The 26226-nt window shown below is 43.9% G+C and overlaps 1 protein-coding gene across 1 annotated transcript in view; it reads right to left on the minus strand.

The window, feature by feature from the left end:
- The window catches only part of clmna (calmin a), a 73384-nt gene that overhangs the window by 33944 nt on the left and 13214 nt on the right, over nucleotides 1-26226 (minus strand). The window contains exon 2 of the mRNA XM_078234502.1: nucleotides 310-371. Within this exon, the coding sequence (XP_078090628.1) occupies nucleotides 310-371 (62 nt within the window). The remainder of the gene's footprint in view (nucleotides 1-309; nucleotides 372-26226) is intronic.

The following is a 26226-nucleotide window of genomic DNA, read 5'->3' on the forward strand; positions in this document are numbered from 1 at the left end:
GGCATAATGTATTTTCTGTTTGCATGTTCACATCCAAGGTGTCTTTATCGGCAGTGAGACATATACATGCAATTCTGATACATACAATTGTGAGGACACAGTACAAATACAATACGTAATAGAGAAACATAACAACGACAAAACAGGAAGGTTAGAAAAATGCAAAATAATAACGTTATTAATCACAGCTGGCTGCAGCATTTACTTTTTAAAAAGGTTTATATAGGTGTGCAGTTAACAAAATATGTAAATAATTATTGTTTGGTAATGATTACATAGCCTGATATAGAATCTGATGTTTGCGCTCACCCTGTCCAAGTGGAAGTTGATCCATCGGGTAAATGTTCTCTTCTGTGTGCTCACTCTTTCAACTGAAGGAAAACAAGGAAACAAACAGCTTATTATTGTCACAGATATATGTCAGCTGAACACACCGTCCTACCTGGGTCACGTCTGACAAATTTGCACTATCCTAATTAGAGTAAGAAGTCTAACAACACCAGATTAAAGTCCAACTGGTTTATTTGGTAGCATAAGCCACTAGCTTTCGGAGCGCTGCCCATTCATCAGGTGAGTGGGAGTTCTGTTCACAAACAGAGCATATAAAGTGTCTTAAAGTGCCTTAAAGTGTCTTTATACGCTCTGTTTGTGAACAGAACTCCCACTCACCTGATGAAGGGGCAGCACTCCGAAAGCTAGTGGCTTATGCTACCAAATAAACCCGTTGGACTTTAACCTGGTGTTGTGAGACTTCCTATTGTGTTTACCCCAGTCCAACGCTGGCATCTCCACATCTCTCTCCCAATTAGAACAGAGACGGATTTTTGTGAAATGCAACTTCACTCTGACCCAGGGAGTTTGGTGATAATCACATTATCATTTAAAGGTGTCACACAGATAATGTGTGGCGTACCAGCAGCCCTCCATTAACACAATCCACAATTCTTCACGTACTAGTCTAGACAGTGAACGTCTAGCAAGCCATCTGAGCAGGGAGTGCATCAATGCAGAATTTGCGGTTGCCAACTGCAGTTAATACAGGGATGTTGATCATACGGACATACAAATCAGAGGAAGGAGTAGCCACTTGGCATTTCAAACTTGCTCCGCCATTCAATAAGATCATGGCTGATCTGATTGTAATCTTAATGCCACACTCCTGACGACCCTCAATAACTTTTCACCCTCTTGTTAATCAAGAATTTATCCAGCTCTGCCTTAAAAATATTCAAAGACTCTACCTCCAGTGCCTTTTGTGGAAGGGAGTTCCAGAGACTCAGGACCCTCTGAAAGAAAATATTTCTCCTCATCTCTTTCTGAAATGAGCAACCATTTATTTTTGAACAGTTCTAGATTCTCCGACAAGAGGAAACATCCTCACCACATCCAACCTGTCAATACCCAAGTACAGAAAGCTTGGTCAAGTTTTCCCCCTTTAACAGACATCAAGATTTGACCAAATTTATGCCCCTTCATCAACAACTGATGTAATCTGATCAATGCAGCAGGATTCCACAGCCATCACCTATAATATCACTGCATCACCAAACTCAGAAGCTAAATATTTAGAGCCTGGTTTAAACACAACTGAAACACGATTCCAAAGGAAATGTTATTATAGAATTGTGCATCACAGAGAGAATACAGATTTGGCCCATTGTGCTTTGGTGAAGCTATCTGATCAATCCAACTCCCCCTGCTTTTCCCCGCTCTTCAAGTATTTATTCAAATTTCATTTGAAAATCCCTTCTGAATCTATTTCCTTCACTCTTGCTATGCAAAAAAAATGCCCCTCGTCTCTTTTCTAGAACCAGTTTGAAACTAATTTTGTGCAGCTAATGATTGAAGAATAAATGATTCACCACCAGGGGGCAAAGTGACTCCAACAACAAAATCATTGTAGTTGAATCCTGAAGGCTTTGCAGGCAAGTGGCTGCTTCCTCAGATCAAAACATGTTTATTTGTGTGCCAGCTCCCTCGGTGTGTGCTGGGAATATGCACAAAGGGCACGCAGCAATAGGTTCAGGCTAACCTGACTGCGCAATTCATTATTTTACATGGGCTAGGTTGGCATGGAAACTGGCTTTAAATGAGACCACAGATGTTTTTCTCCTGCTTCTCTCGAGTCACTGAGGGATTGTCTTAGCTTACAGGTGTACCAAAGTTTCCTCCTTTCATCTCTTACCTACCCCATTACACATTAACATTTAATACATGCTTTTGACCTCTCTATAATCTCCTCCAGCCCCGCAACCCTCCGAAATCTCTGTATTCCTCCAATTCAGCTGTTTGCACGATTTTATTCACTCTACCATTGATGGTGATGATTTCTGTTGCCTACGCTCTGGAATTCCCTCCCAAACCTCTCTTTCTTAAAACCTACTTCTCTGACTAAACATTTGATCATCTGTTCTTGTGTCGTTCAGTGTCAACCTATGTCTCTAAGCAACAGTTATCTGGCAGATTTAATGCAGTGAACATCCCAAGGCACTTCTTAACCAGAGCGATAGCAACAAAAATATTTTTGACACTGAGTCATAGAAGGAGAAATCAGGAGAGATGATCAAACACGAAAAGAGAAAACGCTGGAAAATCTCAGCAGGTCTGGCAGCATCTGTAAGGAGAGAAAAGAGCTGACGTTTCGAGCCCAGCCGACACTTTGTCAAGGCTTTTATCCAGAGATGATCAAAGGATTGATGAAAGATGAGGTTTTTGGAGCACCTTAAAAGAGGATAGTGGGGTAGAGTGGTTTAAGGAGGGAATTCCAGAGACCCTGTGATGGTTTACTATGATAAAGGCGTTATATAAATGCAAATTGTTCTTGAACACTGGAGGGCAGCACAGAATATTTGCTTTCCACCCTACCCAGGCAATAGCATCTCATCCCGAGCCCCCCATGGCATAACCTAGATAAGTAGCTCAGTAAGGGCAAGATGTAGAACTCCATGACGCAGTACCTATGATCTACATCCAGGCCTCTGCAACAGTCATTACTATGCAACAAGAGCACTTCATAGAGTAAAGTGCTCGGAGGTATTTCACCATGATGTGTACTTGTAGTGGAAGTAGTATTATAATACCTGCATTACTGTAAAGTTGTTATTGTCAATTAGAGAATTCACTGTCTACAACATAACAAGGCCTCCACTCCAGGTAACAGAATCACTTCAGAGAGATGTCTGTGCTTCATAGGCCAGGATGGTTTTAACCAACTTGCATTCACATAAGAACAGGACTTAAAGCACTCTGTCAGCTTGGCTCAGTGGGGAGCACTCACTCCTCAGAGTCAGATAGTGAGGGATCAAGTGTCATTCTGCAGACTGGAGCACAAATAAAAACATGTTGACCCTTACAGTGCCAGTACTGAGCAAGTGCTGCACTAATGGAGATGCCAGCTTTTAGATGAAGCTTTAAACCCAAGACTCCTGTTTGTCTTTTTAGGGGAATGAAATCCCACAGCTGCTATTTCAAAGAAGTGGAGATTTCAAAGAAGACCAGCAGAGTGCTCCCTGGAGTCCCAGGCAATACGTGTCAGTTAAGCAACATCACGGCAATCTGCACATTTATCTCATTACCATTGATAGGATATTGTTGTATGCCAATTAGTTGTTGTCAAGAAGAAACAAACCACTTATTGAAGCTTGGGTGTCAAAGGTACATTTGATTTGAGGGATTTTTGACCTCCCCACAGCACAGCAGTGAGTGAGGAAATATGTTCCTGTTTCAGCAGGGGCTGGAAGCACAGAGTAATGCAAGGCAACATTAAATCATTGCTTTAGCCTGGTGGAGTGAATCAGACACAGTGAAAGAGACAGACATTTCACCACAAGCTTCCTGTTGTACTCACCATTACTCTGTACACAGAACATTGTTACTTTACTGAAATGACTCAACCAAGTTAATAAAACATGTATTTGGTAGGGTCAGAAATAGGTTAACTTGGCTCAGAGTTGGGTGGTGAAGGATCAAGTGCCACTCTAGAGACTGGAACACACAAATCAGGTTGACCCTTTCAGTGTCAGTGCCAAGGGCAATATCACACGAGACTGTAATGTAATCAAGAGGTGAAAGTGGGTTACAGAATACCCAGAATTATTAAAATAAAGAGATTGGCCATTTCATAGAAATCAGAAACAGATCACAGGCCTCTGCTGAAGGTTAGCAGAGAACCACAAGTTTGAACTTGAGAAGGGCCGAAGAAGATTGATAATCTTTTCGATCCTTTAACACAGACAGATACAATAAGCTTGTTAGCTGTCTTACTGGAAATAAATAAACACTGTAGTTTTGCAGACTGCTGAGAATGCTGTTTTGGAGAGAGTTGTGTTTGGACACCAGCAGACGTCAACTGACTGACCAGCACCACGCAAACTCAGAAACCACTGTTCCTGACACAGTCTGTGTGATCCAGTCTGCTAACCGTTCAAAAAGGTCGCTTACCACTACCTTCTCAAGAGTAATTGGAGATGGGAAACAAATATCAGTCCCTTGCCAGCACTAGCCAAATCTTAAGAATGAATTGAAGGAATTTCTATTCAGCAGTTATTCTTCAGCCTCGAGCCAAGACCATGAGCTTTCTGGACACACAGTTCAATTATATTTCAAGCCAGTGACTTTTTAATCTCCATCATCTTCCAGTTCTGCTGAAGGTCACCAACCTGAGAGGCTTTCTCTGCTTCTCTCTCCGTAGGTAACCTTCTAGAATTTCCGGTTTTTATTTCTAATACTCTATTTTGTTCCTCCCTCTTTACTGGAGTGTTAGTCTGGTGTTGCCAGCAGCTCTCTGGTAGCTCACTCAGAGGCCAAGAGTGAGCCTGAACAGAGAACACTGTCAGGGTGCGGAATCCAAATGGGCATCACAGCTGAACCCAATCTAGCCTCTTTTCGATGTCCACATCTGTCGTTGCCATTTTTCAGCAGAGGCCAATGGATTAGCTAATGTCAGGTATATTGATGGGGATTCTATCAAAGATAATTTCTTCTTTTGCAATGAATTGCCTAGTCATGCGACCAGAGGGAAAAAACCTTCTGTGTCACAACAGCTTATCTGGAGGAAAATAATCTTAACTGGAAATAAGTGGATGTATTAGTGAGAGGCAACATGGTTTTGTGAAGGGGAGGTCATGTCTCACTAACCTGATCGAGTTTTTCAAGGAAGTGACAAAGATGATTGATGAGGGTAGGGCAGTGGATGTTGTCCACATAGACTTCAGTAACGCCTTTGACAAGGTCCCTCATGGCAGACTGGTGCAGAAAGGTGAAGCTGCATGGGATCAGAGGTGAGCTGGCAAGGTGGATACAAAACTGGCTCGGTCAAAGAAGCCATGATGTTGAGATGCTGGCGTTGGAATGGGGTAAACACAGAAAGTAGTCTCACAACACCAGGTTAAAGTCCAACAGGTTTATTTGGTAGCAAAAGCCACTAGCTTTCGGAGCGCTGCTCCTTCGTCAGGTAAGTGGGAGTTCTGTTCACAAACAGGGCATATAAAGACACAAACTCAATTTACAAAATAATGGTTGGAACCAACAGGCTCTTACCATTTCCCACATTCCACCTGTGTGAATCAGCATTCTCAACACCGGCTTATGTGCAAAAAGAATGAGGGAGTGCCCATCAGTGGATCAAAGTCTGCAAGTTCCCCTGCCATCAGTTCCTCTGCAGATCAAGAAACTCTGCTCACATAATGTGGTGTTGCCGGTGTTGGATTGGGGTGAGCACAGAAAGTAGTCTCACAACACCAGGTTAAAGTCCAACAGGTTTACTTGGTAGCATGAGCTTTCGGAGCGCCACTCCTTCATCAGATGAGTCACCTGATGAAGGGGCAACACTCCAAAAGCTCGTGCTACCAAGTAAACCTCTTGGACTTTAACCTGGTGTTGTGAGGCTACTTACTCTGCTTACATAGGCAGAGTAAGAAGTCTCACAACACCAGGTTAAAGTCCAACAGGTTTATTTGGTAGCAAATACCATAAGCTTTCGGAGCACTGCTCCTTCGTCAGATGGAGTGGAAATGTGCTCTCAAACAGTGCAAATAGACACAAAATCAAGTTGCAGAATACTGATTAGAATGCGAATCCTACAGCCAGCCAGGTCTTAAAGGTACAGACAATATGGGTGGAGGGAACATTAAACACAGGTTAAAGAGATGTGTATTGTCTCCAGACAGAACAGCTAGTGAGATTCTGCAAGCCCAGGAGGCAAGCTGTGGGGGTTACTGATAATGTGACATAAATCCAACATCCTAGCTGTTCTGTCTGGAGACAATACACATCTCTTTAACCTGTGTTTAATGTTCCCTCCACCCACATTGTCTGTACCTTTAAGACCTGGCTGGCTGTAGGATTCGTATTCTAATCAGTATTCTGCAACTTGATTTTGTGTCTGTTTGCACTGTTTGAGAGCACATTTTCACACCATCTGACGAAGGAACAGTGCTCCGAAAGCTTATGGTACTTGCTACCAAATAAACCTGTTGGACTTTAACCTGGCGTTGTGAGACTTCTTACTGTGTTCACCCCAGTCCAACGCCGGCATCTCCACATCATGACTACATAGGTAGACACAGGTGTCACGCTAACATTGTCGGTAAAGCGCTGCTCAGCTCATCTATGACCTTTCACATTGAGAAACAGTCAAAAAGAAACTGAACACAATTGCAATGTTTAATTGAAACACAAAAAGGCGTACATTTTCAATAAATAATATTGGGCAACATTCTCTGGCCTCCCTTCAGTGTGTTTCTCGGTGGTGGGAAGCAATGTACCGTTCGCTGGCAGAGGGATCCCCTGGTACCGCTGCTGTCAATGGGAATTCCTATTGAAGCCACCCCACACCGCCAGGAAACCCATGGCAGGGGGTGTGCTGCACTTCGGGCCTCCAGAGGCTGCTGCACCAGTCAGATCACCGGTGAGACGTGGTGCGGCGTAGGTCTGTGGCCCTCCCGAGTACAGGGGTAGCGACGGCTGCAGCGTCCACGATGCGCCCACGTGGTCAGGTGAGTAGGCCTCGAGATATTGGGAGGTCACCTCTAAGGATTCGGCCAGTTCCACAGTTTTCTTTAAGTCCAGCGCACCCTGTTCCAGTAGCTGTTGTGGGATATAGGTCGTCCCGCTGCCCGTGACAAAGGCATCCCTGATTAAGTCCTCTGTGTATTGGGTGGCAGTCACAGTCTTGCAGTTGCAGTTCCGGCCAAGCAGTCGCAACGCGCGCAGGAATTGGTCAACCGATTCTCCTGGCTGCCGTCTGCGCGTAGCTAGGAGATGTCTCACGTAAACTTCATTAGGCCATTTGTTATACTAGCCCTTTCAAAGTTCGATGGCGTCCTTGTAATTTTCTGCGTCCCGAATCGTAGAATATACTACGTTGCTTACCCGGCCGTGGAGCACCCATAGTTTGTCGGCATCCGTATGGACAGCAGTGGAGGCGTCGATGTAGTCTTCGAAGCATTTCAGCCAATGATCAAACGTGTTTGACTCTCCTACAGTTTGAGGATCCAGATTCAATCTATCGGGTTTTAACATCTGCTCCATTTTAAAATCTTGTTAATAAAATTGATGCACCATCAATCAAGCAAAGACTAGTTGTTTGCAAGAACAAATAGGCTTTTATTAACAAGAACTTGGAGCCATCCCTGTCGGAGATCTGGTCCGTACTAAAGGCTAGGGGGAGGAGTCTTGGGCGGAGCCGACAGGGATGTGCCACATATACAGGGTTTACCACACTTCGGTGCACACTCCTGATTACAATATACAGGCCCAGGAATTTCTGTGAAACTGCTCTTTATTTATTCTTTCATGGGATGTGAGCTTCACCAACAAGGCCAACATTTACTGCCCATCCCTAATTGCCCTCGAATTGACTGGCCGTTTCAGAGGGCAGTTAAGAGGCAACCATGTTGTGCATCTGGAGTCACATATAGGCCAGCTGAGGTAAGGATACTAGATTTCCTTCGCTAAAGGGCATTCATGAACCAGATGGGTTTTCAGGACAATTGATGAAGACTGGTTTTGTATTCCTATTTTATTAACTGAACTCAACAGCTGTCATGCGGGATTTGAACCACATGCCCAGAGCATTTGCCTGGTCTCTGGAGTACTATTCCCATGACATTAACACTTTCCCCTCACTAGAAGTATGCAAAATGGGAGAAACTGCTAGCCAAGATCAATGTCCATTTTGTTTTAAACCAAAAGAAACAAATAAAGCACATTCCAAATCAAAGTTATTAAATTATAGAATGATATGGTTCAGCAAGAGGCCATTCAGCCAAGATTAAGACTATGTAATAAATCGCCTCTGCTACTTTTCTCCTTTTTCCTAGCTTCTTCAGCAAACTTCCTCTAAGGCTTTCCCCTGCCCTAGTCCTGAACTCTCACTGCTCCCTAGATTCTCTCATATCATCTCTCATAGCCCCACTGAGCTCACTTTGTCCATAAGACCCACCTCCAGCTCTCTAAACTGTACTTCCACTAAACTGCTGAAACTGTTAATGGTTCTCTCTCTTCAGGTACTATCCCTCTCTCCATCAAATCAGCAGTCATCACCCCTCCTCAAAAACTAACACTTGTCCCCACACTCCATGCAAACTATCACCCATCTCAGACTCCTCTTTGCTCTCCAAAATCCTTGAATCTGTTGTTGCCTGCTTTTCCAGAATTCTATATTTGTATCCCTCCGATTAATAAGGTTTTTTTCCCCATCACAACACCGCAATGACTCTCACCGAGGTCAGGAATGGCATGCTAAGTGGTGTGACAAAGCCAGACTATCCTTCCACGTCCTTGACATAGTTGATCACATCACCCTTTTCCAATGCCTCTCCGCCATCTTCCAGCTGGATGGGTTACACTGTTTTTCTCTTTAATCGTAATGGCCTCCTGTTTCTGCACCAGTCCTCTTGGTGTTCCCCAAGGATCTATCCTTGGTCTCCTCCTATTTCTCATCCACGTACTGCCCCTAGATGACACCATCTGAAAGAGTGCATCATTTTCTCATGTACATTAAAGACATCCAAACACCTCCCTCACCATCACCTCTCTCAAATCCTCCACTATTTCCAAATTAACAATGCCAACCACACATCTGCACCATCACAAAGACCATCTAGTTCCACCTCTTATGCTCTTGCAACACACCCTCTGCCTCATCTCATTTGCTGCCTCTCCCTTCCCACGTCTCCCAGTTTTAACCTGGATCTTTTCTCCCAAGGCAGATAGATAGAGCCATGAAATTTCCTGGCTCACTGTACCCAACTCAGGAAAAAGAGCCACAAATGAAGTGAAGATTGTTGGTGTTGGGAGCGTGGCCCTGCCACCCCAGATGCAGATCACAGATGGTCACAGGAACCACCACGTGCCAAGGCAGGCAAGGCCCACTGAGGTTCACTGGGATTTTCTCCCATTTCTTTGCTTAAACATTAGGCCCTCTAACACTCACCCTTTACATCACCTTACTAACCCCACTCATTCCCCACACTCATTCTTGCCAACTCATGCCAACCCAAGCCCCTATCCACCCCAAATGGCTTCCCATATCTTCCATGCCAATTTGACCCCCACCCACCCTATGGCCCCTTCTGACCCCTATGCGAACTTAGCACCAGCTCATGCCAAGCAACTCTCTCCACACCAAGTCCCATGCCCCTTATAACCCATATGTCGATTTATCCAATATCTACTATGGGCAACCTCAGGAGCCTTGCTGAGATGAAATAAAATGAAGTTCTAAATACCAGTTGCAGATTTCACATTTTGAATAAAACAAACTCATTCATAAAAACTCATTCAGTATGTAAAAATGACCCCAAGTACTTAATCCATTATAAAGCAAATTTATATTTGTATTCATAACTACGTATCAAAGACGTATCAAATCCTTCATAACCTCTGAACTTTAATTAAATTGTGAACTTACAACCCACTCCACTGTGATAATGATAGGTTGTGGAATGCAGACAAGCAATAACAATGCTATAATGACAGCACGTAGGGTTATATCAACAAACATTCTTTTTTTAAAAAAGTGCTCTGTCACAGACGCAGACAGGCATTTCTTTTTAAAGGGAGGGTAATTTAAATAATTTGACCATTTGTCAGTTCTACATACCTTATCCACCCTTCAAGAGCATTTCTGTCTACTCTAAAAATTCGTAACTTATACTCCGCAAGACAAGACCCTGCTTTTTGCAAAAATGGGTTTCATTTGAACTCAACACCAAATTCAAATATTTGCTGAGCTTAGGTTTCCCAAATGGGAATTCCCGAATTTGGGGGTGGGAATTCCAGATCTGGGGGGCGTTTCTCCTAGCCCTCTGCACTGCTCGAGTAGCACAGCGGGCTGGGAGACATCAGCAGAGGACATTTCGCAGGCTTTCTGCTGGGCGTCACGGCTTCCGTGAGTTTCCAGAACCAAAATTTTCAGCATAATCAGCACTGAGCTGATTACAATATGGAAATCCCCATTTGCATCTGATTAGCGGACCCGGGACTGAAGTCTCCGGGCCCACTAACATCTCCAAACCCCCTTCCAGGAGTGTATCACTCCAGTGGGATTTACTCCTGATCCCCACTAACAGGGAACAGGTGGCCCGACCCCGCTGGAAGGAAGAGAGGCTACTGAGGCCTCCCAGGAGGTCAGGGGTAAGGGGGGTTGTCGCTTGGGCAGTGCCAGCCTGGCACCCCCCAAGGGGCAAATTGGCACTGGCCAAGGGACACCTTGGCACTGTCCACCAGCCATCAGGCAGGGTGATCGATGGGTGTGAGGGGACTCACTGCCACTCTGCGTTGGGATGACTGGGAGAGACAGGGAAGAGGGCAATCGAGGCTTGCCATCAATCGGGCGGGGGGGCAGGTAAGCCAGCGATGGAGGGTTGCAGGGCTGGCCAACGATCTGGACGCCGGCAATGCGGGGCCACTGAGCATGCGCTGATCTCCGCACTGACAGATTGGCGCATGCGCAGTGGCCTGCTCAGCACTATGCTGCCAGCCTCTTGGGTGGGAATAGGCCCCGTCCACAGATTGCCAGAGTGAATCATGCTGAGGCACTCTGATGCACAGAGTGTTGGAGATTCATTCTGGAAATCACATTTAAAAAAACCAGCAGGATTTATTCCCATTTTCCCGCATGTTGGGAACTTAGAAACCTAGCCTTGGTGTCCATCTATCATTTTGAATATGACTTTTGATGATTCATAGGAAATACAGGCCTTTATCTCCCCACTGATCTCCCACACCCTCACTGCCCCTCCTATGTGGCTGCAAAATTTTAGAAAAATGGGATTTAAATTCACAATAAAACAATTGCTGCTAAAGATTGGAGACAGCAAGGGTCAACTTATCCCATTGCATCACAAGTGGCATTGACAGAGTAGAGTCGGTCTCCAATCCAGAAAAGAAAGCTCAATTGTCAGACTGCGGAACCACAGTGGATGTTTATTTTACAAATGTTTGTTACTAGCAGGCATTGCAGAATGGTGCGATGATGGATCAGTCTAAACAAATCAACCATCAGAACAAAAGGAGGTTCAGAGCAGAGGTGAGAGGCCCAACATCAGTGTTCAGTATCATTTGTGACTCCTCAGATACTGAGGCAGTCCATGTAGATATGCAGCAAGACTTGGACAGCATTCAGGCTTGGGAATGATAACTGACTAGTAACGTTCATGCCACACAAATCCCAGGCAATGAGTTTAACCAAATCTAACCATTTCCCTTTAACATTTAGTTGCTTTACCATAACTGAATCCCCCACCATCAACATCCTGGAGATTACCATTGACCAGAACTTAAAACTGGAACAGTTACACAAGTACTCTGGATACAAGACGGTGTGAATTCTACAGAGAGTAAAACCTCCTGACTCCCCAAAGCGTGTCCACTATCCACAAGACTCAAGGGTAGCAGACATATGGGAACAGCATCAGCTGCAGTTTCCCCACAAAGTCACGTCAACATTCTCACTTGGAACCAAATTGCCGTTTGGCCAAAATCCTAGAACTTCTTTCTTACAACAGTGCTTATGGGCGTCGTACGGATGGACTATAGTGGTTTAAGAGAGTGGCTCACCAAGGACAATTAGGGATAGGCAATATAAACTAGCCTTTTTGTGACACACATCCCATTACAGAATTAAAAAAACAACTAAGGCAAGGTTGAGGCAATTTAAACTCTACTGGCAAGGTTAATTACTTGCATCTGCGGTTCATCTTCAGGCAGTAAACAACTGGTTCGAAATAGAAACAAAACCCACTGGACAATCAGTCAGTCAACATCAAAAGGTGAGCCTCGTGCCAAAACTCTGACAAATGGAGTCACACCCAAATCATTAACCTGTGCTATCTCTTTTCAGGTGTTGATCTATCCCCAGCATTTCCTTTTGCCACTTCAAGTCTATAACAAAGAAACAGGCCATTGGCCCAACTGGTTTGTTTCAGTGTTGATATACTCCATGTGTGTCCCCTCCTAATCCCAGCATTACTCTCTATTCCTATTTCCCTCATGTGCTTCACATTAAATGCATCCATGCTATTCGTCACTACCACTCCTTGAATTTTCTGGATTTAAAAAATTCTGAAACCTTTGACGTTGGTGACATTCTGGCCTTGTTCCAGATTCAAATCCCATTCTCGGGCCTGAGCACAAAGCTGACACTCCAGCCCGGCGCTGCCTCCACCCCACGCCGCTTCCGCCCGGCGCTGCCAGAAGTACCATTATTTGTTTGAGACGGCAAACCCTTCTGCAGGCTCGGGAAGATGTAAAAGATCCCATGATACTATTTCAAAGCAGGGGAGTTATCCTCGGTGTCTTGGCCAATATTTATCCTTCAATTAACATTTCAAAAACATTATCTAGTCATTATCACATTGCTGTTTGTGGGCGTATGCTATGCACAAATTGACTGTCACATTTCCTATTGCAGTGACGACACTTCATAAAGTGCTTCATTGACTGTAAAGTGCTTTGAGCCATCTGTGGTCGTGAAAAGCGCGATATAAAGCACAACTGTGACCGTCGTCTGGACACGAAACGTCAGCTCTTTTCTCTCCTTACAAATGCTGCCAGACCTGCTGAGATTTTCCAGCTATTTCTCTTTTGATTTCAGATTCCAGCACCCACAGTAATTTGCTTTTATACTGTGACCGTCTCTCATGGCTAAATAATCTGCAGTACTACACATGCCTTTTGGCTAAGATCAAGTGTCAGATCAAGCCCAGGATGGGACGTAATGCCTCATCTTGTCAGCTTGGATCTTGTTGAGATCCCTCTTTTGAGGGACCATGAATTAGATTTTGAATTTGGTTTTTGGAGTGAGCAAGGAATGGATTTGGGTTTGCCCGGTGCACTCTGAGCATTGACTTTGTGTCTTTAAGAATGGAGTAAAAATTTTAAAAAACTATACATGGGAAATACAGTGTGGGGAGGATACCAAGGATAGGCTGGCTCAATAGATCTGTCTTCAGGAACTGGGTCAGTGCCAACAAGTAGTGTTGCCAATCCCGCCCCCTCCACCCACCCCACTCAGGTATTCCCTGAAGTTCCCACAAATATTCTCCTAGACAATGCTACAAGCATTGTTAAACAAAAATCAAAGGAGTAATTAAAAATGATTTCATCCTAATATTCCGACAATACCTTGATTAGCTATACAAATATTGAAAATAGGGAAAGAGTATTTGGTTTGGGCAGAATTGCTGGGGGGGGGGGGGGGGGGTGGGTGTCATATAATGAAACCTCCAGGATTATACCCAACCTTACTATCAAACGTCTGTTCGTGCATCCTTTGGCAATTGCCACATGTTCAAAAGGAAATCATTATCTTGCCAGCTCGCTAGCAACCAGAACCCCTAATCATAGAATCCCTACAGTGCAGAGAGGTGCCATTTGGCCCATCAAGCCTGCACCAACAACAATCTCACCCAGACCTCATCTCCACAACCCCATGTATTTACCCTGCTAATCTCCCTAACACTAAGGGGCAATTTAGTATGGCCACAATCAACCTGCACATCTTTGGAGTGTGGGAGGAATCCGGAGCACCCGGAGGAAACCCACGCAGACACAGAATTTTAAAAAAAGAATGAAGTTTAACAATAAGAAATTTGAAGTGGTAAGTTTTCCTGGTCGCAATGCAAAAGTTATAAAGGGTTGGAGTGGGGGGCATGCTCCCACTGTCTTTTCCTGAAAGGTAGTAAGTGTGCACATTAGACTTCTTGTTCTAGCACGGTCTACAGAATTGCACTGAAACGGAGAGCTCTCCCGATATAAGATGATAAGACATAGGAGCAGGACGACACCATACGTCCTCTCTAACCTGCTCAGCTACACAGTAAGATCATGGTTGATCTGACCTTGGCCTCAACTCCACTTTCCTGCCTGTTCCCCCAAAATTCAAAAATCTATCATCTCTGTCTAAACATCTCACTCTGCCTCAATCCCACTGGAACAAACAGGGGAAGTTGCACAGGAAGGGCAAACCAGCACCACGGAGCAACCTACATTAGCTTAGTTAACAAGTCTAAGGGAAGGAACAAGTGTTTGTAAAGTTCTAAGAATAAATTAACACCACAGCTTTAGTGTGATGATGGAGTGGTTTGCATGCTCACTGGTGCTAATGTTGCAGTGCTTGAGTCAAGCCCTGATCTGAATACAGAGGGAAAAGAAGGAGACTCCCTTGTTCAAAGCTGCACGGGAAATCAATCTGAGAAACAAGCCCTTGGACCTCCTAGACAGAACCTACCTAAAATTCAATGACATGTTTAAGTAAAAATGCCCAGGTTTAACTCTCTAATCATTGAAGTTTTCACAGGTAGGAGAGTTCATAGAATCACAGAACACCTACAGTGCAGAAGGAGGCCATTCGGCCCATTGAGTCTGAACCGACTCTTCAGCATCACATTTTACCCAGGTCCTATCCCCATAATCCCACACATTTACCCCACTAATCCCGCTTACCTACATCTTTGAAAACTAAGGGGCAATTTAGCATGGCCAATCCACGCAACCTGGAAATGTTCTGCCTTTAAAAGAGCAAATCAGACAAGAGTGTGGGAGATTGCCTGGCTGCTACTCAGTGTGAGGCAGCCCGCTGCAGTGTAACTGGTGCTTTTATATTGTGTTGAGCTAATTAGCTTTCAGAGGAAAAGTTAAACCAAAGTCAAATCTGTCCTCTCAAGTAGATGTGAAAGATCCTCAGGCTGGTATTTGAAGGTGATGCATTTTGGTAGATTGAACCAGGGCAGGACTTACTCAGTTAATGGTAGGGCGTTGGGGAGAGTTACAGAACAAAGAGATCTAGGGACACAGGTTCATAGCTCCTTGAAAGTGGAGTCACAGGTGGACAGAGTGGTGAAGAAGGCATTCAGCATGCTTGGTTTCATTGGTCAGAACATGGAATACAGGAGTTGGGACGTCTTGTTGAAGTTGTACAAGACATTGGTAAGGCCACACTTGGAATACTGTGTGCAATTCTGGTCACCCTATTATAGAAAGGATATTATTAAACTAGAAAGAGTGCAGAAAAGATTTACTAGGACTTAATGATTTGAGTTATAAGGAGAGGCTGGATAGACTGGGACTTTTTTTTCTGGAGTGTAGAAGGCAGAGGGGTGATCTTATAGAGGTCTATAAAATAATGAGGGGCACAGATCAGCTAGAAAGTCAATATCTTTTCCCAAAGGTAGGGGAGTCTAAAACTAGAGGGCATAGGTTTAAGGTGAGAGAGGAGAGACACAAAAGTGTCCAAAAGGGGCAATTCTTTTCACACAGAGGGTGGTACAAGCTGCCAGAGGTGGTAATAGAGGTGGGTACAATTTTGTCTTTTAAAAAGCATTTAGATAGTTACATGGGTGAGATGGGTATAGAGGGATATGGGCCAGATGTGGGCAATTGGGACTAGCTTAGTGGTAAAAAAAAAGGGCGACATGGACAAGTTGGGCCGAAGGGCCTGTTTCCATGCTGTAAATCTCTATGACTCTAGGTCTATGAAGATGAGCAGGGAGTTCTCCCTGGTGTGCTGGGTCAACATTCATTCCTAAAGCAACATCATCAAAACAGCTTGTCTGTTCATTATCACATTGTTATGCACAAATTGGCCGCTGTACTTCCCATTACATCATTTCAAACAAGTACCTCTTTGGCTGAGGCACCTTGGTATATTCCAGTGTAATGAAAGCTATATGAGATGCAATTTTAAGGGGAAGATGTTGTTGTCACTGGGCTAGCAATCCAAAGGCCCAGGCCAATTCTCTGGGGTCATGGGTTCAATTCACAAATCTGGAATTGAAAGCTGTTCTCTATACTGGTGAGGAAGAACATTAAGACCAGACATTGTTCCAGCATCCTTAGTTGCTTGGCATTGCAAATCATTAAAATAAGCAGGGCATATAACAACAGCATTTGTATTAGTCTTTCCAAGGTAAGCTTCTGTAATTTCTTTCATTTTTGTGAGCACCATTGAAGAATTGTAAAAACTCATTTGGTTTACGAATGTTCTTTAGGGAAGAAAATCTACCATCCTTACCAGTCTGGCCTACATGTGACTGCAGATCCTCAGCAATGTGGTTGACTCTGAAATGGCCCAGCAAGCCACTCAGTGCAAGCAACATTAGCAATGGGCATAAATGCTGGCTTTGCCACTGTTCAAGAAACTGTTCTCTCCCCAAATTCTGTACCTATGTCCTCTTTCACCAGAGTGAAGACAGATGGGAAGTATTCATTTAACACCCTCTCAATGTCCTCTGGCTGCACATACAGATTGCCTCCTTGGTTCCTAATGGGTTCCACTCTTTCCCTGGTTATCCTCTTCCCTTTAATATACTTTTAGAGTAATTTGCGATTCTCCCAAGTCTTACCCATCAGTGCTTTTTTATGCCCCCTTTTTGGTCTCTTAATTGCTTTCTATTCTTCACTAAGGCCTCCATTGATTTACTCCCTTTGTACCTGCTAAAGGCCTCATCCAGTCCTGAATATTCCTAGACATTCTCTGGGCTTGTTGCTCCTACATTTCACCCTAAAGGGAACATGTTCGGCCTGTACTCTCTCCCTATTTTCTTTTTGAATGCGCCCCCACCACTGCTCTACTGTAGATTTTCCCACAAGAAGCTGTTTCCAGTCTACTTTGGCCGGATCTTGCTTCATTTTAATAAAATCTGCTTTCCCCCAATCCAAAACTGTTTTTTGCAGACCATTTTCTTCCATTTCCATTAAAAAATTAAATTGTACTGTGTTGTGATCACTGTCACTAAAGTGCTCCCCCACTGCCACCACAAACACCTGTCTGTCTTCGCTCCCCAGAATTAGATTCAGCACTGTACCATCCCTTGTTGGACCTTCTACATATTGGTTTAGCTCAGTTGGCTGGACAGCTGGTTATTATTGCAGAGCAATACCAACAGCGGAGGTTCAATTCCCACACTGGCCAGGTTATTCATGAAGATCCACTTTCTCAACCTTGCCTCTTACCCGAGGAGGGGTGATAAAAAGCTCGCCTGAATATATTTCCAGAAATCTGTCCTCTTTAAATTCTTTACACTGTGACTATCCCAATTAATTTTGGGGAAGTTAAAATCCCCTAATATAATCACCCTATTATTATTTTTACATACCTCAGTGAATTGTCTACACATCTACTCCTCTGTTGCCCCCTGACTATTTGGGGGCCGATAATACACTCCCAGCAATGTGACTGCCACCTTTTTATTCCTGAGCTCTAAAAGGTCATTCATTTAAGACAGAGATGAGTTTATTTTCCTCTCAGGAGTATTGAGAATTTCTTCCTGAAAAGTCAGTGGAAGCAGAGCCTTTGATGTCTTGAAGGCAGAGGTAGCTAGATTCTTGATAAACAAGGGAGTGAAATGTTATCAGGAATAGGTGGGAGATTACAGTCAGATCAGCCACAATCTTATTGAATGGCACGGCAGGCTCAAAAGGCCGAGTGGTCTACTCCTGTTCCTAACACATATGTTCGTGTGTATAAGCTAAGGTGTCTTCCTCAACCAGAGGGTAGATAAGCTTCAACCACGTTGGTGTGGGACTGGGGTCTCAGATATATCAAATCAGGCAAGGACACAGCCTCCATACGCTAAAAGTTGACATTAGTGAACAGGGTGGGTTTATACTAAATTGTGGCTCAGTTGGAAACATTCTGACCTCTTGAGTCATCACATGTGGGTTCAAGTGCACTCCAAGACTGGAGCATAAAAAACCAACCGACACTCCAGTGCAGTGCCACACTGTTGGAGGCATTATCTTTTTGATCAGCTGTTAAATTGAAACCCTGTCTCAGGTGGATGTAAAAGATCACATTGCACCATTTTGATGAAGAATAGGGGAGTTACCCCAGTCTCGGTCAATATTATTGCTCAATCAACACCAAAGATTGTCTGCTCATTAACACACTGCTGTTTGTGGCTGCTTGCTTTGTACAAATTAGCTGCAATTTGCTACATTACAGCAGTAACTATATTTTAAAAGTACTTATTTGGCTGTAACACACTTTAGAACATCCAGCGGATATGAAAAACACCATACAAATGCAGGCTTTCTATAAAATACAACAATCCAACAGCTTTGTGGTTACTTTTACTGATACCAGCTTTTTACTTCTAAGATTTTAAAAAGAATTGGATTAAAATTCTCAAAATGCTCTGGATTATTAGTCCAAGTCTTTGCATTACTGCACTATTTTACTTCAGAAGGATTTCCCCTGTTTAACTTAGGAAGCCCGGTTTTAATATCGATATTATCACATGACTGAGACTGTACCTAACTCAGCAACGACCAAGATTGAACCTGAGATACAGCTCAGAGATAAAAACTATACCTCCAGATTCCTAAACTAGTCCATTGGGGTATGTTACAAGGTAACGGCTGAATGACATTTATTCAATATTGAATTGTTGAAGTTGCTCTATCTCAAATTGAACAGTTGTGGGTATTAAAAAGGAAAGATATTATAATTTGTTTTTCTAAATTACTCAGAATTGCTGCTTATACTTTTTCAACCCCTGACACTACAAACCACAGCTAAAAACTGTGCTTTCCTTAAAGATACAGAGCGCTCTTACCATCTCGTCCCACCAGCCGAGGGCAGGGCGAGCAGGGAAGATCGAGAGAGGTGAAAAACCGCGTTCATGCCCTCTTCACGATCTTACTGGCACCGGATTCCTGGTGAGTTCAGCCTCACACTTGAAGAGGGCACAAACTGATCTCAATATTCAAATTCTATGTTAAATAGAATTTAAATATCACAAGTCAGCCCTGGATGCAATCTTCAATAGTGGCCTTGCCAGTGAAGGTCTTAAGACCATAAGACATAGGAGCAGAATTAGGCCACTTGGCCCATCGAATCTGCTCCGCCATTCAATCATGGCTGATATTTTTCTCATCCCCATAACACCGATCCCCTTATTAATCAAGAACCTATCTATCTATGTCTTAAAGACACGCAATGACCTGGCCTCCACAGCCTTCTGCGATAAAGAATTCCATAGATTGATCGCTCTCTGGCTGAAGAAATTCCTCCTTATCTCTGTTTTAAAGGATAGTCCCTTTAGCCTGAGGTTGTGCCCTCTGGTTCTGGAAAACTCTGGAAAAGTGAATCATGTGGAGGGCGTAGAAGGTCTGCAGAGAGATTTGGACAGGCTGAGTGAATGGGCGAGGATCTGGCAGATGGAGTATAATGTTAACAAATGCGAGGTTATTCACTTTGGAAGAAATAATAGCAAATTGGATTATTATCTAAATGGAAAGAAATTACAACATGCTGCTGTGCAGAGGGACCTGGGGGTCCTTGTGCATGAGACGCAAAAACCCAGTCTGCAGGTGCAACAGGTGATCAAGAAGGCAAATGGGATGTTGGCCTATATCGCAAGGGGGATAGAATATAAAAGCAGAGATGTCTTGCTGCATCTGTACAGGGCATTGGTGAGGCCGCAGCTGGAATACTGTGTGCAGTATTGTCCCCTTATTTGCGGAAGGATATATTGGCCTTGGAGGGAGTGCAGAGAAGGTTCACCAGGTTGATACCAGAGATGAGGGGTGTTGATTATGAGGAGAGACTGAGCAGATTGGGTCTGTACTCGTTGAAATTTAGAAGGCTGAGGGGGGATCTTGTAGAGACCTATAAGATAATGAGGGGGCTGGATAGGGTGGAGATGGAGAGATTCTTTCCACTTAGAAAGGAAACTAGAACTAGAGGGCACAGCCTCAAAATAAAGGGGGGTCAGTTTAGGACAGAGTTGAGGAGGAACTTCTTCTCTCAGAGGGTGGTGAATCTCTGGAATTCTCTGCCCACTGAAGTGGTGGAGGCTACCTCGTTGAATATGTTTAAATCACGGATAGATGGATTCCTGATCGGTAAGGGAATTAGGGGTTATAGGGATCAGGCGGGTAAGTGGAATTGATCCACTTCAGATCAGCCATGATCTTATTGAATGGCGGGGCAGGCTCGAGGGGCTAGATGGCCTACTCCTGCTCCTATTTCTTATGTTCTAGTTTTTCCTACTAGTGGAAATATCCTCTCCACGTCCACTCTATCCAGGCCCTGCAGTATCCTGTAAGTTTCAATAAGATCCCCCCTCATCCTTCTAAACTCCAATGAGTACAGACCCAGAGTTCTCAACCGTTCCTCATATGACAAGCTCTTCATTCCAGGGATCATTCTTGTGAATCTCCTCTGGACCCTTCATCCTTCCTTAGATATGGGGCCCAAAACTGCTCACAATACTCCAAATGCGGTCTGATCACAGCCTTATACAGCCTCAGAAGTACATCCCTGCTCTTGTATTCTAGCCCTCTCAACATGAATGCTAACATTGCATTTGCCTTCCTAACTGCCAACTGAACCTGCACGTTAACCTTAAGAGAACCTTGAACAATGACTCCCAGGTCCCAGCCGTGGTGGCCTTGCTGGTAGGACTGGAGGCCAATGAGGCCCCCCGGGAGTTCGGGGGGCAGCAGGTTGCTCTTAGGAGCCAGAGATAGTTGGGTTGGTTGGGGGTGTGGCAATCAGCCGCGAAGGCTCAGGGGGAAGGCAGCAACAAATCACTTTGTTCTGTGCTGTTGCACAGAACAAAATGATGTGCGCATGCATGATTGTGCCCTCTACTGTGAGCTGCTGGCTTTTGTTGAGCTTTTACAGATGCACCACAGAGAGCATTCTTTCTGGTCGTATCATAGCTTGGTATGGCTCCTGCTCTGCCCAAGTTCAAAGTTCACCACAGCTTAGCTCAAGCAAGTTAAAAATTAATGAACAATAAAAGTAAACAGCGGGAAACAGAAAAAATGGGGGTGGGTGGGGGGAAATCAAATAATGAAAGTATTTTCGTAATTCTTCTCTGAATGTGTATGATAGTTATCCCGACAGCTAAGTAACTAATTCATGCAGCCATTAAGAGCCAGCCATGCAGCATGGTACTGAAGTCTCATTTCAGTCAGACTGGATATAAGTGACAGGTCCTAACTAGCACATAGTTTCATAATTGTCCTGCATTGTACCACGTCACTCAAGTGTTCCTCCTGCAGGACTCTGTCTTGACAGTGAAGGCTGATGGGCTGTTACAACTGTAAAATATATTCACAGCTGAGCATGGTCCTTTCCTCACTGGACGCTCAAGGACACACACGTGGTTCCAGCAGAAACTGCGTGCCACAAGTTGAGCAAATTGCTCATCAGCACTAACATTCCTCACCTTAATGATTACAAACTAGTTGGTGAAGTGAAATGAGTCATATTTGGGTTATTTCTGGATTACCAACGAGGACTGAAGAAATGAAGATTTCAAATATTAAAGCAGTTCAAAGTTAAAATATGTTGAAGCAGTTTCAACTACACTCCCTGCTTTTGCTCATTTTCCAAATCTCCTCACTAATTGCTACTTTCACTCTGGGGGTCATATAATGACAGAGAAAATAAAAGACTTGGATTTACATCATAATCTATCACTCCACTGAATAACCAGTGAACCTGCATTTTGTCTCATTAAGAAGTTTAACAACACCAGGTTAAACACCAACTTCTTACTTGACTATATAAGGCTGTATAAGAACAACACCAACTTCTTACTGTGTTTACCCCAGTCCAACGCCGGCATCTCCACATTTTGTCTCATTAGCCATGGAGGAATGTTGGTTGTAATACCAGGAAAATTCTTAGTCCTTTACAAACCACGTTGCCACACACATTTGTTTGAACAAAACAGGGTGAGCTTTATGCTGCACTAAGCCACACAATACCTTCCTGATTTGGGGGTGCTCAGTACTGACAATGGTTGTAGGAAAGGTGGGGTGGAGGTGAAACTGGTCTTCAGCGATGGCACCAAATTATTTTACCACCTCGTCTGCCACAGAATCGCAGAACGGAAATCTCCATTGGCCAAGGGTGTGATTTTATGATCTCGCCCAAGTGAGGTCATAAAATCCCGTTCCATATTCACATGTGTGATAATAAATTGGCAACCCATGTTACATGATTTGACTTCAATGGAAATTGATTTGACTTCAATGGAAATTAAGATTTGTGTTACTGCCCAAAATCAGTTTCACCTTCCCTGGGGCGACTGGAACTCCTGCATTTCGATCAGTACAAAGAGATACATTTGCATTCATCATACAATAGAGGGTGATGCCAAATACATTCCTGAAATCAACCTAACGGAGTATACAAACACACCCGACCTGAATTCAATCCTAAAAATGCATTGAAAATAAAGTTGTCAAAAGAACGAGTAACTGAAATCATCAAAGCAAACTGTCCAGCCAAGCTGTACTTCCAGTGATGTAGGCAATCTAACCATCTGCGATTCTCAAACATTCATAGCAATAGGCCAGTTTTCAAAGGCAATGGCACTTCAATAAACTATTCTTTAACGTACAATTGAATGGATCTAGCATCATAACCCAAAGGGGTCTTCCTCATCAGCACTTTCTGAAGAGGAAAGAGCTGGTAAAATAAATACTCAATCACTATGCGACATGAATAAGATCCGAATGCTGGACTATAAAGCAAAACAGGCGAGTATAAATCACAGGAAGCAGTTCAAACTGTAACATTGCAGATTTTTAATCTCAGCATTGACTTAATTCCACTGAAACTTCTCAGTGTTTTCTTTTTTTGGGCAGTGATGAAAGAGATTTCTACAGCACCTTTCCCAGTTCAGACATGTCAATGCAGTACTTTTTTCCCCAAAAGTGTCATCACTGAGGTAATATAGGAAATCAGTAAAAGCAAATTTTCCTAAATTTGAGAAAAAGGTCCTAGGTTTCCCATCTTAGAATCATAGAATCCCAACAGTGCAGAAGAAGTCATTCAGCCCATCAAGTTGGCATCAAATCTCTGAAAGTATCTTATCCAAACCCTAGAACATAGAACATTACAGCGCAGTACAGGCCCTTTGGCCCTCTATGTTGCGCCGACCAGTGAAACCAATCTAAAGCCCATCTAAACTACACTATTCCAATATCATCCATATGTTTATTCAATGACCATTTAAATTCCCTTAATGTTGGCGAGTCCACTACTGTTGCAGGCAGAGCATTCCACGCCCTTACTACTCTCTGAGTGAAGAACCTACCTCTGACATCTGTCCAATATCTATCACCCCTCAAGTTAAAGCTATGTCCCCTCGTGCTAGCTATCACCATCCGAGGAAAAAGGCTCTCACTGTCCACCCTATCTAATCCTCTGATCATCTTGTATGCCTCTATTAAGTCACCTCTTAACCTTCTTCTCTCCAACGAAAACAGCCTCAAGTCCCTCAGCCTTTCCTCATAAGACCTTCCCACCATACCAGGCAACATCCTAGTAAATCTCCTCTGCACCCTTTCCAATGCTTCCACATCCTTCCTATAATGCGGCGACCAGAACTGTACGCAATATTCCAAGTGTGGCCGCATCAGAGTTTTGTACAGCTGCAACATGATCTCCTGGCTCCAAAACTCAATCCCTCTACCAATAAAAGCGAACACTCCATATGCCTTCTTAACAACCCTATCAACCTGGGTGCCAACTTTCAGGGATCTATGCACATGGACACCGAGATCTCTCTGTTCATCCACACTACCAAGTATCTTACCATTAGCCCAGTACTCTGTAATCCTGTTACTCCTTCCAAAGTGAATCACCTCACACTTTTCCGCATTAAACTCCATTTGCCACCTCTCAGCCCAGCTCTACAGCTTATCTATGTCAAATGCATAGATAACCGCATTCGGCCTCTGATCTTCGGGTAAGCGTTCTCCAAGGCGGCCTTCACGACACACGACAATGCAGAGTCACTGAGCAGAGACTGATAGCCAAGTTCCGCACATATGAGGACAGCCTGAACCGGGATCTTGGGTTCATGTCACACTATCTGTAACCCCACGACTTGCCTGGGCTTGCAAAATCTCACTAACTGTCCTGGCTGGAGACAATACACATCTCTTTAACCTGTGTTTAACCCTCTCTCCACTCACATTGTCTGTTCCTTTAAGACTTGATTACCTGTAAAGACTCGCATTCCAACCATTATTTTGTAAATTGAGTTTGTGTCTTTATATGCCCTGTTTGTGAACAGAACTCCCACTTACCTGACGAAGGAGCAGCACTCCGAAAGCTAGTGGCTTTTGCTACCAAATAAACCTGTTAGACTTTAACCTGGTGTTGTGAGACTTCTTACTGTGTTTACCCCAGTCCAACGCCGGCATCTCCACAGCATCCCACAAATTTACCATGGCTAATCTCACCTAACCTACAAAGCGCTCCGAAAGCTCATACTACCAAATAAACCTGGTGAGTGTGAGACTTCTTACTGTGCCTCCCCCAGTCCAACGTCGGCATCTCCACATCACAGCTTCACATCTTCGAACACTAAGGGACAATTTAGCATGGCCAATCCATCTAACCTGCAGATCTTTGGAGGAAACCGGAGCACCCGGAGGAAACTCACACAGACACGGGGAGAATGTACAAATTCCACACAGACAGTCACCCAAGGCCGGAAATGAACCTGGGTCCCTGTGAGACAGCAGTGCCAACCACTGTGCCACCGTGCCATCCCTTGTCTTTGCTAAAGCTCAGGCTACCACCTCTGCCTTAAAAATATTCAAAGACTCTGCTTCCACTGTCTTTCAGGAAGAGAATTCAGAGATTCATTACTCTCAATGAAAAATAATTGTCTCATCTCTGACTTAAATGGGCAACCCCTTATTTTGAAGCACTTCCCTGCTCATTAAATGCATATTAACCTCCCAGTTATCGGCATCAAGCACTCCCTGTCCAATATCCATCTACTTTATCCCTCTCCCTCCCAACAACTCGCCTCAACGCCAAACTCTCAAGAGCACCCAATTGGGGGTAGTGCAACGTTCTTCCACTTCATTTAAGATCTAGCTTAGAGCCAAATTCACCGATACAGCCATGATTGTAGCAGGGGATCAGAGTGATGATTCTGCACAAATTCATCCTCAATTACGAACCAGCTTTCTCTCCAAGAGGATAATCCAGCCTCAAATGACTGGAAATCAAAGTCAAGTGGCTGCACCATATCTATAAAAGTGAGGCCTGTCCTCTGGATGTAATTCTGTCAGATTTAATGCTTCCTTTTGTGCAATGCACAGTAAATCCTTCAGTATGATTGTTGCAGCTACCAAATTGCCTCAGTCAACACTCCCATAGTAACCCAAATAACCACACCCTTTAACATTGACACCCTTATAGTGCTTTGCCGCCACATGATGTTTTTGCAGTGTTATATTTCACCCGGATATTCTTAGCTCATAAAAGGCACTCCCTGGCTGGAGGTGTTAATTAATCAGCAGGTCAGATGATCCAAACAAAATTGAGCAGATTGAAGAGACATTGAGAGCTAATCCAATATAAGTTTTTTTGATAACTCAGTGGGTGAAAGGATAGCCTGTCGGAATCATACGGATCAAGAAAGTATTAGGTTTGATGTATGCCATCTTAATTGGGATGGTAGTAGACAGACTACAGTGCATTTAGTTGTGTGTTGTCACCTGATTATCTGCCAACCTATAGATTAGCCACAAGTGACTGAAAGTATAAAAGACTTGATGAAGGCATAAAGGAATCAGTCAAGGTCTGTCCCATAGTGTCATCGAAGTTTACAGCATGGAAACAGGCCCTTTGGCCCAACTTGTCCATGCTGACCAGTTTTTACCACTAAGCCAGTCCCAATTGCCTGTGTTTGGCCCATATCCCTCTATATCCATCTTACCCATGAAACTATC

The sequence above is a fragment of the Mustelus asterias genome, chromosome 18, assembly GCF_964213995.1.
Source record: "Mustelus asterias chromosome 18, sMusAst1.hap1.1, whole genome shotgun sequence".
Lineage (NCBI taxonomy): Eukaryota > Metazoa > Chordata > Chondrichthyes > Carcharhiniformes > Triakidae > Mustelus > Mustelus asterias.